Consider the following 16586-nt stretch of genomic DNA (forward strand, 5'->3'; position numbering starts at 1 on the left):
GGCATGCAGTCACTCTGGTTGCCTCCATGCACACAGACACTGAGCTCTTCTCCACTTCATTCCACCAGACTCAAGATCATCCCTTCTCGCAGGCTGCAAAGAACTAAGTGGAGACAGAGTGACTGTTTAAGCCCCTAAAACAAATAATTTACTGATGATTCACCCCCAGCACTGGCTTGCTGTCTGAGGAGGGGCAGCACTGGTTGGTGGAAACTGTGGAGATGCACTAAGGCAGGTCTGCCTCTTTCTGGGGCACTTTGCCATGAACTGTCTTTCGCCTGTTATGAACCCATAGCTGTAATTTCCTGCCTCTCCCAGTAGATTTCTTTCTTCTCTCTGAAGTGGAGCACTGGGACTCTTCCTCACACCTCTTGCACAGGGCTCTGTGGTGCTCCTGCACTGAGCTAGGAGTCACCAATGATGTGCAGCTGCCATACGGAAGGGATAGATCTAGGAACAGAGTTTCAGATCCTCTACCTCTCAGGCAGAGGAAATTTGGGGAACAGTTGCACATGGGCCATGCCTGCAACCACCTGGGAATTTTACCAAATCTTGACTTCCACGTTCCTCTATCCAAGCTCTACAGTCATTTCTCCTGGCTTAAGTGTCACTATTTTCAGCATACACTGTCTTCCAGTGACATCTAGGGATAGAGACTGGAAATCACAAGCTGGACACTTAGGCATTGTTTAAAACGTATTTCAAACTGATAAAACTTGCATCTTTGATGAGCCAAAGGCTTAAGGAACAATTGTAATTAAGATCAGGTGAAAAGAATCTTGCATGTTTTGCAGGATTCAATTGATGCCCCAAGGCCCATTCCTTGACTCGCGTGCATTAGCATTCATTTCCTCAAGTGCTCACAGAGATATGGCACTGATGGACATAACATTTTGCTCTGGTAAAAAGAATACAAGCAAGATGAAGGTACATCAGTACTAACAAAAAACCACATGAAACGGAAAATGTCATCAGGACAAAAACACTTTGAGGTCAAAAGAGCAAACAAGATGTTTTAGTGACTGGATCCATTATTTACTCATTGCTACCACTACTAAATTACTCATTACATTTATATATCAGTCCTCTGGTCACAGGGCGTCACCATGCTTAGTGCTTCACCTACACAGGGCAAAGATATGGGCCTGGAACTGGAGACCTTAACTGCAGGACAAGGCAGAACCAACGGATGGAGGCAGTAGAGCAGAGGGAACAGTGGCTCAATCGGCGCTGCTTTGCAGCCTGGCTTCATGACAGACTTCGGTTCACAGTGTTCAACAGCTTATCCCTGCAGGATCAAAGCAGAAACAGCAGCAAGTCTTCCCACTGTGCCTTCACTTCTTTATGCAGCACAGGCAGGCTTCCTCCAGAGCACAACCAGGGACAGCCAAGCAGGATTAGACAGAAACCCACTATGTGCCTGTGTAATACATCACATCAAAGATGCAGAAATGTATAAACTGACCCTTTCAAAACAAACTTTGTGTGACTACAATCTACCTCTGCTCTGGATTTTTCCCTGTAAATCTAGACTTCCTAAGTATTCACAGCCCAACAACAAAAAGAATTCTGTGCTAATTCATGCCTGGACCTTTGCAGAACCTAAAAAAATACATTTCTTTGATGGCAGAAGGAAATGTGGAACATATTTTCAGAAGAAGACATCAAGAGAAGTGTTCATACTTGTATCAGAGGCCCACATGTCCAAACCCAAAGTATTTAAATCTGCTCACATGGACAAAAATGTGTGGAGAGAATGGGGACAGAGCCAAGCTGCTGGTTTTCCAAGAACTTTTGGTCCGAGCAGTTGAAGCTGTGCCACCTATGGCCCAAATTCAGTGAACAGAAAAAATTCTGTTCTAAAGTAGAGGTCAAGTAAAATTTTGAAAAAGAAAAGTTAGTGGATGCTTTGCCAGTATCAGCACTACAAGACACAATCCTAAGAATATGGTCTATCCAATGCTATTAAAACCAGGGCAAGTTCTCTTGGTAAGTGGAAAAGTAACTGGAAAAAATTCCATCCCTTTGCTTCCAGCAGCCACTTTGTCAGATCACTAAACCACTAGAGAAAGAACCAAACCTTTTGTTTCTGGTTTTGCCACTGCTGTTGTTTCTATCCGACAGCAGTGCTGCTCAGCGGCCAGAGCTGGCGGCCTGTCCTGGTGCAATCACAGGCAACTTGCATTTTCCTGGTGCCCATCAGAGTACCACCAGTTGCAGCAGGCTCTCCAAAAGCTTCCACAGGGGGACTTGGGAGGAAGCACTGCTTCAGGCCTGCATTAGGGAACTGAAATAAAGGCAGCAGGAACTCTTCTGGGCAGGAAATGCCTCGTAGGGGAATATAAGACAGACATCAATTTTAAAAGCCTCGTTGCAGAAATATAACAACTAACTCATGCACTTGGAAGATTCTTATGTTGTCTCTTTATATTCAGTTGTTTCAGCTAAGCTTTCCTTTAAAGCATTCCTAAGGCCTTCCTCCTGAAAACATACCACAACATGAGTATTAGTAGCCTGAAATCAAATTGAGACAGCTAAGAAGATACCAGAAACTAATAGGAGACTAAAAATCACCTGGTATGATTTAGGTGAACGTTGGCCTTGATGATTTGTGTTATCCCTGTAAATCTCCACAGTGAACAATTTTCCCTCTTCACAGGGTACTGCCTTTTGGGGTCCCTTCCCCCTGCCATGGAGCCCTGGGAGAGGGGCCCTGGGGGGGAGACACGGGGTTTCCCTGCCCCTGCTCAGATTCATTCCCCATTGGTTGGTTTGTGTTCCCTGATAACGCCAAGGTCCCTCGGGTCCCGTGACTGCGGAGTTCCTGAGCTGAGCCCCGGCCATGCGGCTGGAGAAATAAACATCTCTGAAACATCTACCACGAGAATCTGTCCATATATACTTCGTTTCTACGAGACTTCTGGTTTGAAATATACTTGTTGCAGTAATCCCCGCTGCGACAACTGCCCTGAAGTTAGAATGTTACTTTTATCAGACAGACAAAAAGTAATTAAATGACTGGAAGGATACAGTACCATCCATTCCTGTGTGGCCAGGTCACGTCCCATGACCAGAGTGCTTTGGTACTTTGAATTTACCACCAGAGACCCAGCTGTGTATTAGTTTGAAGCACTAGGAGAAGCAGCCAAGACCTGGAAATCACACAGGTGCTTCTGCACAGCGTAAACATAAGGCAGCAGATGCTGCCATATTCAGGCTGGCTTCAGGTGGCAGCAGCCTGAAGGGCTCTACCTTGCTCTACCTGGAAGCAGGGTGCAGACACCTCCTTCCCTCAACCTCTCCAGAACTGATTTTTATCTTCCATAGAGTTACCAAAGGGTGGTCTAGTTTCAGGGTGATTTAAATCAGTACTCGAACTGACTTCTACTGCCAGGACAAATGAAACAATTTGATGACCCCAAGAGATGTCCCTCCCCTCAGTGTCCTTTAAAACAGCTTAGCACAAATGGCAGCAAAGGGTGAAGACTCCAGGTACAGCTACTTTCAAAGAGAACAAAGTTCACAATATTTTTAATGAAGTAGGACCACTACTGGACAATCAGAAAGTTTCCTCATGTCACTGCAACAATCTTACTGAAAGGAAAAGCATGTAAGCACAGAAAATACTCTTTGCTCAATATTGCATGTAAGGAATTCATACTGAATTCTCACTCACATAATTTATTTTAAATGATGTGTGGATTTATTCATGGGTTACTATTCACTAAAGGAACCTAGACAGTGCTTTTGTTCTGTAAGTTGAAATTCTAATGCAGATGTGCACTCTGAGTGCAGGTGTAGGTCACAGACACAGGTATCAGTTTGCAGGGCCATCTTGCCCCACTGCTACCAGTACAGGTGTGCTCACACCAATGTCTGCTCAGTCTGTTTACTGGGGAGTAGCCCATCACTCACCAGGAAGCATCCCATCACAGAACTTTCTCTGGCAGAGAGTAGCTAAAGGCTGCTTCCTCTACATCAGGGCTGCCCTTCAACAGATCTTTCCAGCAGGATCCTTGGGAATACACCATTTTAACCCTTCTTAGCTCAGATTTATTGTTCAATGCATTTATGTAATTTGCTGTGTCTATCTAAAATAGCAACCTTCTATATGTGGGAGAACCATTTAAACAGCCCCAGCATCACCCCTTCCCTGGGGTCAGCTGTCCTGTGACAGCCAAGGCTTGTTTGAGTGTACTGTAGGAACAGAGCTGTACCCCTGTCTGATGGTGAGAGGGACTGCAAACACCGCTGACAGCTAAATCCTCTCACTGAGGAGCATGACCATTCCACATGGAACCACATCTGCTGAATTCAGCTGCTCATAACTCAGAGAGCTGAGCCTGGATCATGTGTTGTGTGGGGCTTCTGATTTGGGGGGAGGTTGTTTATTTTTTGTTTGTTTTTTTTTTTTTTTTTGCATAATCACAGCAAAGATGGCCTGTAAATACAAATAAAAAGAATAATAAAAATAGCCACATTTATTGTATACACAAGTACTTTTAATCAGACCCCAAATTCATTTCAGAAATGTGCTGCCACATTTCACAGATGCAATATATTCTAAAAGAGCTGAAACCAAACTTGAGCACGTTTCTGGCTTTATCCTAAAACACTGTGCATTTTGCTTATTCAAGAAATTAGATGATCCTCTTCTACTCAAAGTTTTAGACCTCAAGCCAATACAAGCCAATGACCCTGTTTTGGAGCTAAGATATTCCAGGACAAGTCACAGTATTTTTAAGTTGGTTAATACAGATTACATTAGAAAGGGAGGAAATATAACATTTCTGTATGAAATAAAAGCTTACTTTACAAGATGATCACACACATCTCTATTAAATTATGTTACTTTTATCTTCCACCAAAAAAAATATAATCCTCCTTAACAATAGCATAAAGTTCCATTTGTTTTAGAAAAGCATACATCAAATAATACTGGCACACTTCATTTCAAAAGACTGTTGTCTCAGCTCTGTAGCAACACTGCAATACAGGTTAAGACTTGTTCATTAAGAGATCAATGACAAGCACGTAGCAAACTTTAAAAGGCAAGCCAAGTACAAATCCTCTTTTGAGATTATTTTTGTATTTTTAATCTAAATGGGAAACAGTAGGCATGAAACATGTATACAGCAAACATAAAACAACTGTGCCATTTTTCCCTTAATGATCTCAAGAGCTTTTGATCTGGCAACTGGAAAACCACCTACACGTTGCCATGCATAGGGGACTGATTCCTGACTGAGTATGGACATAGAAAGTCATACTACTTAAAAGACACATGACCATCTAAGCCCACTTCCCTCTCCCCAGTGGCAGCAGCACATTAGTTAGAGGAATGCTCAGTGACACCAATCAACACGGAACAGATACAAGGCACAGTAACCCCTACTGTGGCCCAGAGCGACCTATAAAAAAATGCCTCCCCCGCTTTAACTGGCTAAATATCAATCTTGCCTACATTTTAACACAGTGTGAGGAAGTACTGAGCCACTCACAGGTGTAACACATGGATCCTGTACACTAGAGCCTTGCAGAAGGATTAAGGAAAAGATAATTGCTGACTGAAACTCAAGGTACACCTGTCCTATACTGCAAAATTAGAGTAGTCCAGCCTGTAAGAGTGCAACTAATCAGATAAAATTTAAAAAAAACTACAGACAAGGTATGGCATTACAGCAGGGGTATCTGATTACTGCCTGGCTGTAAATAACACATGCATCTTCAGGGCAACTACAGACCAACTATAAGCAGGATGGCAGTATAGGAAAAAATGAGGAGTTCTGCCTAATTGTTATTATTTCAAATATTTGAAACTTAAGCGTAAATGACTCTTCACATTTAAAGTTTAAATGGCTTTAGATGTATTTAGAGCCTTAAATGTCAAAGTCTCAAGGTCTTTTAACTAGGATTTTTAAAGATACAGAGAGAGAGAGAAACAATGTTACAGAGGTCTTGCAGTCCAGGAATTTAAGTTAATGAACAGAGACTTCAGATATATTTCCTATGACAGTTTTTTTTACTAGCTCCCTCCTCCCCTGCCAAAGAAACTCTCCAAAACATTTTTAATTTAGGCTGTGCAAAAATGCAGTTCAGGAATCAAGGTTTAAGCAACATCACTGAAACAATTAATAGTATGCACACACAGCTCAGGCATTCCTCTTTTCAAAGGTTATTCCACTTGAGAAAATTATCTGCCCATAGTTGTGCTCCTCATGCTCATCTCTGAGACAGAGTCAGATGTAGCAGACCATACGTGACAGTCAAGGGCCTGACAGCTCACACAGTAAGAGGAAGTAGGCAGCTTACAGACTTAAATTACTAAATCTCATATTCTACAAACAAGAACTGCTACCAGCAGCAAAGGGTTCAGCGAGGGTGTCATTGCTTGTAGCTTCATTAAGTAGACATAGACTCAGAATAGACAATTTAATGAATTTATTTATGCAGTGTATCAGCTCAGAGTTAGCTAGAACAGCCTAATAAAGCTATGCAGACAGCTGTGAATTTGAAACATATTTCTACATCCAGTAACACCTTGAGATTAAGTGTTAAATGTCACTGAGAAGGCAATCTTGATTTACAGGTCTGAAGGACACAGACTTCACAACTTTCCAACAAAAAGAAACCATTGCTCTTTGCAGTCTTGAGCTTGGCCAGCCTCAAGTCCTACTAGTGGATTTCAAGAGTTTTCTACTATAAGCTCATTTTTACTGCCTTGACAATTATGGGCCACATCCTTTAACATTTTTTAACCTATTTTGGAATAGATAAAGAGATTGAAACCTGCCTTTATTCTGAAAACAGATTTTTGTGGTGGCACTTTAAACAGTTGTTTATTTTCAGCATTTTTAAAACATGGATATGTACTCCAAATAAGTTTAGCTTTGACAAAGAAGTTCCAGAGTAAGATGACAAAACACAATATTGTTGAAGCCTTTCATCTAGAATATACAAAGATATTTGGGCTTGTAACAAGGCTAATTAAAATCTTAGAAATACTGTTTTAGTGTAAAACACTCAAGGAAAAAAATTTCTGCTTTCCTTCTAGAAACATTAAATGGTTTGTTGCCACAACAAATCTCACCTCTTGAAAACTTCAAATGTGTTACATCTTATTCCACCTCCTTATAATTTTGCCCTTCAAAGGTCAAAACACAAGCATCTCCACCCAAGCCACCTATCAACTGCAAGGTTCCTCCTATTAGAAAGGATTTTTAAATGAGGCAGAAGAAACCCAAAGATTTTTCTTATTTATTCCAAGCAGAATGACTATGGAGAAATGACTCAAGCTTAGGTAGTAAAAGTTAATGGAATGCCATCTGAAATGAAGACTGACTCAGTAACACAAGACCTGCTAGTCATTTGTTAATATTCAATTCAAAGCCCACCAGAATTACTTGTATAATATCAGCAAAATAGAAGATACTGCTTGTTTTTCCTGTTGGGCAGGAGTACAAGCTTTAAATGAGAACATCAGTTTTTCTGGCATGTGATAAAATGAAAATCACTAATTGCTATGTACCCCCAAAACACTGATTACTTTAGCACTTAAGAACCAGGACTAGTAAACTTGCAGTAGAATGATTTTATTCTGCTCATCTGCAATACTTGCGTAAGATTTATTCTTGGATTTCCATTTGGTATGTGGGTATTTTGCATTTGGCATTCCCTCCTCCTGAAAGTATTGCACCTTAATAATATACAGTCTTCAGGAACATCCTTTCTCTGGAACAGTAAAGATCTGTAACATCAGGCAGAATTTGTGGAGATTGAGAGACTGGATTTTACAAGTGGAATTGTCTAGACCAGACGGAGACAGAAATCGTCATATAACGCTCCCCTAATAGTTGCTAGTGCCTTAAGGGTTCATTTCTGAACTCAAAAATCTAAAAAAAGAAAAAAAAAACAGGTCAAATGAATTTAAATTAAACATTTCTGTATAGAAAGGTAAATACGAATAGGAAATAAAGTACAGGTACATGTGATATTAAATAATACCGTTTTGCCTATTCTTGATGTTTAGGTAATAAACAATTATTTTATCAATTTCATCAATTTTTTTTTCTGGCTAAGTTATTATTAAGTCTTAGCAGCAAAGAAACATCTTTTTCTTTCTTTCCAGAGAACACACGATATCACATGAAGTTTTTTAAACATTTCCCACTATTGTTATGGTTTTGCAGCTCAGCATGTTTTGAATTGTTTCAGAAAAAAATTTCCATGTCTACCTCAAAAGGAAGACAATGTCTGCTTGTTTCACCAAGTGAACTGATTTCATTCTTCATGAGACATATCCTACAAGCAGCTGTAGGCATTTGGTATTCTAACTAAACCTAACTTAAAAGCATGGTGGAACAAATGTTTTGTAACTTCCAGTAATGCTGTGAATGAATTGCCTTCTAGAAAAGCAAACCAAATGAGCTTTTTGTAGTAACACCCAAACATGACTACAAAACCCTCCATGTCAACCATTAATCCCAGGAAAACTTTTCATAACAAGGAAAAGGTTAGTGTAGAGCCTGTTCCCTTCCCTACTCCTGCAGCTAACACTACCAGCTCATTCAAGCACTCTGCTCGCCAACTTTAAATGCACAGTCATGGCAGAAGCCAAAGCAATGTCTTTTCCCCTCACTCAATGACAGAGGAGATACAATATCTCCTATCCACTTCCTTTAAATGTTTTGGGGCTTTTGCCCAAATGTTTTGTCTTGAGAAGCTCAGCTTGCTTTAGTCCAACTTTGCTTCATACTAATACCTCATAGTCACTGCAATAAATTTTAGAGAAGATCCAGTTACTTACACAGCAAACAACTGATGTCTTATTATACTGCTACTAAGACACACCTGCACTACAGGCTTTAAAGCTCTAGTCTTACAGCTACAGGGTAAGATCACATCAAGCTAATCTACTGATTAATCGGCTAGTACTTAATCATGTAGATTTTCCAATTTCTTCAATCAGCAGTGAGCTACACTTGCCACAAAGCAGTTCAGCCACTCTTCAGCAATGCTGCAGTGCTAGTTTAAAACTTAGGCTAAAGCATTTCAAATATCCCAGAAATTATATGAATAAACTTTTATTTTTAAGCAACAACACACGCTATTTGAATAAAACTCACATTTAACTCAGGTGGAGAATACTAAACTGAACAATCTTCACTAATACATTTCCATTGGAAATGTGCTAAAGTTCACAAGTGTCTTCATTACCATCTTACTGAAGTTTTCTTATGTGTTTCTAGTCTACACACCACCTGTTTCATGCAGTCATGCAAATCTGAATCAAATTGTAAATGTTCAGGTAAGAGGGAAGTCCATTCACTGCAAAGATTCATTTTCACAGAAGAGCCAGGATAGGTAAGACCAATACTGCAGGGTTCTTCATAAGAGTACAGATATGTTAGAAACCATGAACTTTCAGTTGTTCTTCCTTGACAATGCCAATCTAAAGGAGAAAAACAATGTATTTTAGTAAAGCTTACATACTTAGGCTATTAGAGCAATATCAAGTTACCACAATCTTACACTTCGATTAAACAAACTGCAGTACAGTGTATATACTCAATGGAACATTTTTCTAGTTTACAGAATGTTTCTGGGCCAAGCAGCAGAACTGACTAAACAAAAAGAAAATCTTATCAGACATCTGATTTGTTCTGTAGTCCTAGGACTTATTCTTTGATGGTGTAACAACTCTGCATCATCATTTGCATCAGAGTAAGCCTCTTTCCTCTACTGTGCTTTCAGTCTCACGATTATGGTTTGCATAGAACACTTGATTTTACAAGCACAGAGCTCAAGTTGCACTGCCAGAGAACAAGTGGTGTGCTGTAACAGCGCAAAGGCATTCTACAGTGCTCTGATTTTTACCAGAGGCTTACTCTCATTCTGTAAGTGTCATTTTACTTTCCTGCTGAAAATACAAAGGAACTACAGTGGCCATCTTTAGCTGGTTAATTAGCATCAGTACCACCTGGTACCCTACTGCTTCCAGAGAGGTTTTGATATTTATCTGCAGTCCCTCACCTCCAAAAGGAATTGGCAAATGTTCTTCCTCTGGTCACCTTGCAGCTGGATAACTTCACCGTATTCAGGATGCTCAATCACAGTGCCATTACAAGCAAATTTCTAAGAGAGAAACATTCATATTATATGACATGTGATGTACATCATGATTTTGCTTAGTCAGTCTTTTCAGAAGAACTTTGTCTCAGAGGCTGCTTACTATTTTGATGCCAAGCCAGGCAAAGGTTAAATCTATTTTACTGGCTCTGAGAGCAAATTGAACATATCTGCTGATACATACATACACAAACTAAACTGCTGATGGTAAATTCAGGCAAGGACAGGATTAGCTACTGTGCAGAAGGAAATGGTCAACAGTCATTGCAAGAATGAAAAACAAAGTCATAAAATACAGCCCTTTCAACTCCACACTGTTTTAAAATAAGTATTTTTATCCTGGCAAAACTAAAAGCCTCTATTTTGAGCAACAACCCAGCTGTAACAGAGGCAGGAATAAAACCAATCTGTACTTTAAACTGATTTTTTCTTCACACCAACAAAACCATGTATCTGTGAAATTTTAAAGAAACATTCAGACTATATTTTGTTTACTTCTTTGTAAGATAGAAATGTTTAACTTTTTAGCAAAAATCAGTGTTACTAGACACTGATAGGTGTTTTGAGTAAGGGAAAGGACTCAAATATGAAAGTGATGTGCACTAGAAAGAATCAAGTGAAATAAATATTTTGTTACTTAGTATTAAAAGCCATCTTATTCCTTTATATATAATTATTATCAAATCAAATCAGCAACTTTACCTTTTTGAAAGCTTTCACAAGTTTCTTCTTGTCATAATCATCTGCAATGCCCTGAACAGTTGTTAGTGTCTTTCTTCCGTTTCGTTGCTGGATCCTTATATGAATGTAATCCTCAGTCCCCGCCGGGAGTAAGTCGTCGCCCTTTGTTGCATCAGCAAAGGGGTCTGCAGGAGGAAAAAGATTCATGTATTTCCCACAAAGGAAAACACCCAAGTTCAAAACTAAGATGGAAGATTCTCACTTCACAAAAATTTATCATTATATTCAGGGTATAATCTTGGTGTTTAATCCCTGTTTAAAAACACATTGTTAAAACCAAAATGCTTTTTTCTACAGCTGTATTAAGTCTCATTACACTACATACTCAGGACAGGCCTCTCAACTACCAGGCACCCAGTTTCTTCCATGCCTTCCCAGGTATGAACAGTTTTCTGCTACAGTATCAGTTTACTTCATTGTTTCTTGCAAACTGTAAATCCTGAACCTGAAAACATGGTTCTGAGAGAACATCAAATGCACATAAGGTTTAGACAGCTGCATACATTTAAAGTGAAATAAAGCAACTGTATCTCTTATCAGATCAACTGATAAGAACAGAGAAATAGAAAAGTCCTAGAACACACACTCCCTTACAGGTCAAGAACAGAAGTCTTATACTGTAGTAACTACCACACTACCAGCATGTTACGGCATGGATGTAACTCTTGGCTACTAACAGAAATAAAAGAGAGATACACTCTAACAGATGTCAGAGGCTGCCCGTAAACCAGAACTCCTCCAGTCAGCAGCTTTAGTCAAGAAATGTAACAAAATTAATTTAGGCTTAGATTAAAGAAAGGTCAGTTCTCAAATTCTTCCAAGCTTAGCATCTATTTAGGACAGATAAAACAGAAAGGCATTTAGAAAGAAGGGGGGTTCTGGATTAACACTTCTTATTCTCTGTACTCCACAAAAACATATTTAACATTCAATCAAGAAATTTTACAGTTCTACAAGTCTCCTAATCAGTAGCTCCAAATAAACCTTGAAGCATAAAGTACTTTACTACTTTTTAAGAATAATCAAAAATAATTTTTCTGTACTAATCAGAACAATATTTAAGAGCCCATGTAGGTTCAATAGCCATGCAAGCTACAATTTCCCAAACTTCCATTCAAAACTCAGCTCTAAAAACGCTGACCAAGTTTTGCCATCCACTAGAAAGAAAGGTGCCAAATGAGTAGAACTTCAGCAGAAACACAAAAAAGTAGTTCAGCTCCAGACTGACAGATCCTTGTAGAAACAAGAATGACACGAGCATTAAAGGAACTGAAAGCATAATGAGGATTCAAGCACAACAGGAAAGAAGTACAGCACTGGAAATCTTGACTAGCTCAGTTTCTACTATGAAATTTGTTAAATCGTGCTGAATTTTACTATCTCCCACAACTTGTTGCACAAAGACTAATAGCAAATTTTAGTCAAAGAAAAAGTGAAAGAAAAAGAGGACTTGGGCATGAGGATCACTTGGCAGAGTTTAGGACTCCAGGTTGGAAATAAGCCAAGATAACTTGGCAGAGTTTAGGGCTCTAAACTGGAGATAAGCCAGCACTGTAGGTGTCAACATTGGATCCCTTCAAACGAATCCTCTGGGCAGCACTTTCCTTAAGCACAGGGTGAGCTCCCCAGTCATGACTGAACGTAACCTTCTCACATGGCTTATACGTGCAGAAGATTACAGTCAAAACTGCGACCAAAAGCCTGAATTACTGTATAAAGTGCTAACTTGCTCACTTCTGCTGCTTATAGATAAGGGAGCAGGAGAACGCTGGCCCGGCACGGTTAAACTTCCCTGCTGATAGGAGAGAAATGATCTGCCATCTGCGTAGCTACTTTATAGAAACAATAACCTTTGCAGGGCTTGTATAGCGTTTTGAGACATTGCCGAGGATAAGATAAGGCAGCAAACCAACTGTAACTGATGAAATTATTTCCTTAGGAAAGGATATACGGGGTGTCAGAGCTGAGAACATGGCAGCACCTCCTACGGGAGCAGCGAGGGGCTGAGTCTCCCGGCCGAGGTCTCTCCGCCGCACACACCGAGCACGTCCCGAGGCCGGCGGCGCGGTAGGACAAGGACGAGCCGCCGGCGCTGCCTCACGGAGCACCGCGGCGACGGCGACACCCGCTCAATGTCACCGCGGGGGCGGCGGGCCCCGCGGCCCTCGGCAACGCGGAGGCAGGACGGCGGGGCCGGGGGCACGGCGAGGGGGCCGCGGGAGATGGGTGGGTTTGCCGAGGGGATGGCTGCGGGGGTGGCGGCGCGCCGGCGGCTCTTACCGAAGGATTGGAGGTTCTGGATCGAGGACATGCGACTCTGCGGCGAGAGGCTGGAGCTGCGGGGAAGCGAGTCCGCTCGGGTCACGTCTCCGGCTCCGCAGTGCCACGCGGGGGCGGGGAGCGGGAGGGAGCGAGGGGAGGTGTAACAAAAGCAGAGGGACGCGGGGAGCGAACCCGAGAGGGAGTGCGAGAGCGAGAGGAAGGAGTAAAAGGAGAAGGAAGCGCAAAGGGAAATAAAACGTGGAGGGAGGGAAGGACCCCCCGCCCCTCGCCCGCACCGCCCCACGGCCCCGCCAACGGGCACCGCCCGCCGCACAAAATGGCGTCTCGCACGTGACAGCCCCTCAGGAGCCCGGTGCACAGAGTGGCGGAATCAGATAGTTTGGAAAAAACCTCTGAGGTCATCGAGTCCAACTCATGACTGAACGTGAACAGGTCAACCAGACCATGTCACTGAGTGCCACGTCCAGACGCTGACTCCACCACCTCTCTGGGCAGCCCATTCCAATGTGTAATCACCCTTTCTATGAAGAAACTCCTGATGTTCAGCCTAAACCTCCCCTGGTGCAGGCTGAGGCTGCATCCTCTTGTGCTGTTGCTGGTTGCCTGGGAGAAGAGACTGACCCCCGCCTGGCTACACTTCTTTCAGACCTTTATAGAGAGTGATAAGGTAACCCTGAGCCTCCTCTTTCCAGGCTAAACACCCCCAGCTCCCTCAGCTGCTCCTCACAGGACTTGTGCTCAAGACCCTTCACCACCTTCATTGCCCTTCTCTGGACCCGCTCCAGCACATCAATGTCCTTTCTCACAACAATGTTCCCCTCAGTGGATCCCCGACAGCAGTGCTGGTGTGTTCCTGGAGCCCCTCGTTCTCCAAGCTTCTGGCCCTCAGGGACCCCTATGCCCCAGCAAGGGTGACCCCCATGGAGGCCCTTCCATACTCACATCCCTTTGGCTTGGGTGCTTTTCAAGCTGATCTGAAATTGGGAGAGCACTTCCCCCTTCCCCACTAAAATATGTTGGAAAACCCCCTCCCTCAGGCCCCCCTCACTGGACAAAATGCTGCGTTAAATGCTGAGTGTGGTGAAGGAGGCAGTCAGCACCCCACAAACTGCCTGTGCCTCCACTTCGGGCATGGCTTGGAGACATAAGAAGTTCCACCTGTGAAAAACGAGGTTCACTCTCCTGTGAGAATTTAAAGGGTTTAATATAAAGACAATAAGAGACACACAAAATAAAGCAAAGAGGTAATGGCCGGGTGCCTTGGTGCTCTGCCAAGAGCACACCTGATGCTCGAGGTGAGTCCTTTTTATACCATTTTTACTGTCTGTTCTCAATTAATACTCAAACTTTTCCCGGAGCTGTTCTGCATGGCCACTCCTTGGTTCCACCTATTTAGAGCATGCGTATTCTTCTGCCTTGTGGTTTTATTTCTTTTGATTCTTGGGGTTGGGCTCGCTAGGTAAGAGTCGATGGTAGGGTGGATCTCTTAATTCTCCACAGTCAGGGCTGATTGCAGCTTTGGGCCTCTTCGTCTCTCCAGGCAGAGCGGTGATAAGGGCTCTCGGACTCTCCTGGCCACCAGTTCTCCGGGCGGAGTAGCCTTTGGGCCCTTTTGTTCCCTGGACAAAGTGTTGATCAGCAGCTTCTCGGGCCTCATCTTCTGTTCGCTTGGAGGTTATCTTGCTTGCTCACACTTCATAACATTCTTGCTAAAAGAGAGAAAACTACATCCACACAGCAAAAAGCATTTCTAACATCATATAATATCTACCTTTATACTTTGCGAGAAGCCAATATTATAATATATGTTTACAACACACCTCAGCATGAGGAAGAACTTGTTTACACTGAGGGAGGCAGAGCACTGAACAGGCTGCCCAGGGCGGTCATGGAGTCTCCATCTCTGGAGACATTCCAAACCCACCTGGACATGTTCCTATGTCACCTGGTTGAGGTGACCCTGCTTTGGCAGGAGGGTTGGACCAGATGATCTTGGGAGTCCAGTCCAACCCTAACTATCCTGTGATTCTGTGAACTTTGCACCCTCTCAGGTGGGTGCAGCTGCTGTTCTCCATTCCCTAGGGTCCACCACGGATGGCTGGCATGTGGCCTCATGGGACTCCTGTGTGACAGCCGCTCACTGACCATCCGTATTTTGGGAGGATATCAGCAGTGTAGGGGCTGCAATGAGAAAAGTTTGCCTTCAAAAAGGTGTGCAGGTGTTACAAAGCTTGCCAGTCCTCATGAGGTGAATAATGGCTGTGCAGTTGTACAATAAGCTAATTCCACTGGCAGAACTGGCAGAACCTGTATTTCTCTTATTTTTTTCTCTTTTTGGCTTTTATGCTAAACTTCCATCCTCTTATATCAAAGGGATATTTCTTTTCTGAGATCCAAGGTCTGGATCAGCAGTGCAGAAGTTTTATGAATGCCAGTGTTCAATGGTCTAAGAAAGTTTCTAGTCCTGGCACTTTGCAAGGAAGCTTTTCTTTTTTCCATGGAGAAAGCAAGGCCATTTACCATGGTACAACACCTCTGCTTACCCTTTGCTACCATCATTGATTAAACCTTTCACTGCACTATGGATGGTAGATGAGGGTAGTTTAACTCATTCCCAAGCAGCTGCAAAAGGCGCTGTTGGCGTGGTAATGGGAGGACGGGGCAAGAGCTTGAGGCCACAATTTGGATAATGCCTGTGGATTAAGGATGCAGAGCTAAACACTGAGAAACCCTCTGGGAAGGTTGAGAGAGCTCAGGACACCCATCGTCAGGGACATGACCCCAGGACATCAATAACACCTCTCTCAGAAAACTTGTATTACTACTAATGTGAAGAAGTTCTGGCTCTGATATATTTTTCCTAATCCTATGTCTCTGCAAGATTTTGTTTTGTCTTTTATTCTCCCATCATCATCCCACGAAACTTTTTCCCGGTGGCAAAGCAGGTCCCTCACTCTTTTTCTCCCAGCCACTGTTTTTTGTTACTTTGGCTGCACCAGTACTGCTGTCAGTGGGGCACTGGGATGAGCCAGATTAGCAAACTGATTTGAGTTAAAAAATAAACTCAAAGGTTGAAGACTCAGGTCCACTCCACTTGCATAATTCTGCAACAGTTGTGCTGATACAGCCAAGGAGGACAAGGCTGGTGACAGGCCTGGCCATGGATGAAAGGAACAGTGGATCTTCAGACACAAACCCCAAGTCTGAGTCTGCAGGTTTAGCTGAGTATTCTGGTTGTTACGTCAGTTCTTGTGCTTACTCTGAATCTTCATGCATTTAAAATAGTTTTACACATCTAATTCTTACTGCAGGGTTAATCCAGTCCTATGAGCTCATTGGACATCTGTGGAATTCATCCTACAGTTTACAGACAAATGAGATTGGGTGTCTGGGAAGCAACAAAGCTCCTTTATAAGCCAAGAAGATGTGACTTT

The 16586-nt window shown here is 42.5% G+C and overlaps 1 protein-coding gene across 3 annotated transcripts; it reads right to left on the reverse strand.

Moving 5' to 3' along the window:
• Positions 1 to 4480: 4480 nt before the first annotated feature.
• EIF1B (eukaryotic translation initiation factor 1B) lies at positions 4481 to 13418 on the reverse strand. 3 transcript variants are annotated; one of them, XR_005601458.1, is made up of 5 exons: positions 13150 to 13418; positions 10831 to 10994; positions 10033 to 10134; positions 9261 to 9451; positions 4481 to 7892 (listed from the first exon to the last, which is right to left on the reverse strand). XR_005601458.1 is itself a non-coding variant. In XM_039549174.1 (4 exons), exons 1-4 carry the CDS (start codon positions 13178 to 13180, stop codon positions 9407 to 9409), a joined length of 342 nt encoding a protein of 113 aa, XP_039405108.1. In that variant the 5' UTR covers positions 13181 to 13418; the 3' UTR covers positions 4481 to 9406. The 3 variants fall into 3 exon arrangements, 1 of the variants encoding a protein (XP_039405108.1); XR_005601457.1 differs by having other exon boundaries at positions 9126 to 9451; XM_039549174.1 differs by having other exon boundaries at positions 4481 to 9451.
• Between the last annotated feature and the right edge of the window lie 3168 nt (positions 13419 to 16586).

The sequence above is a fragment of the Corvus cornix genome, chromosome 2 (genome assembly GCF_000738735.6).
Source record: "Corvus cornix cornix isolate S_Up_H32 chromosome 2, ASM73873v5, whole genome shotgun sequence".
NCBI lineage: Eukaryota > Metazoa > Chordata > Aves > Passeriformes > Corvidae > Corvus > Corvus cornix.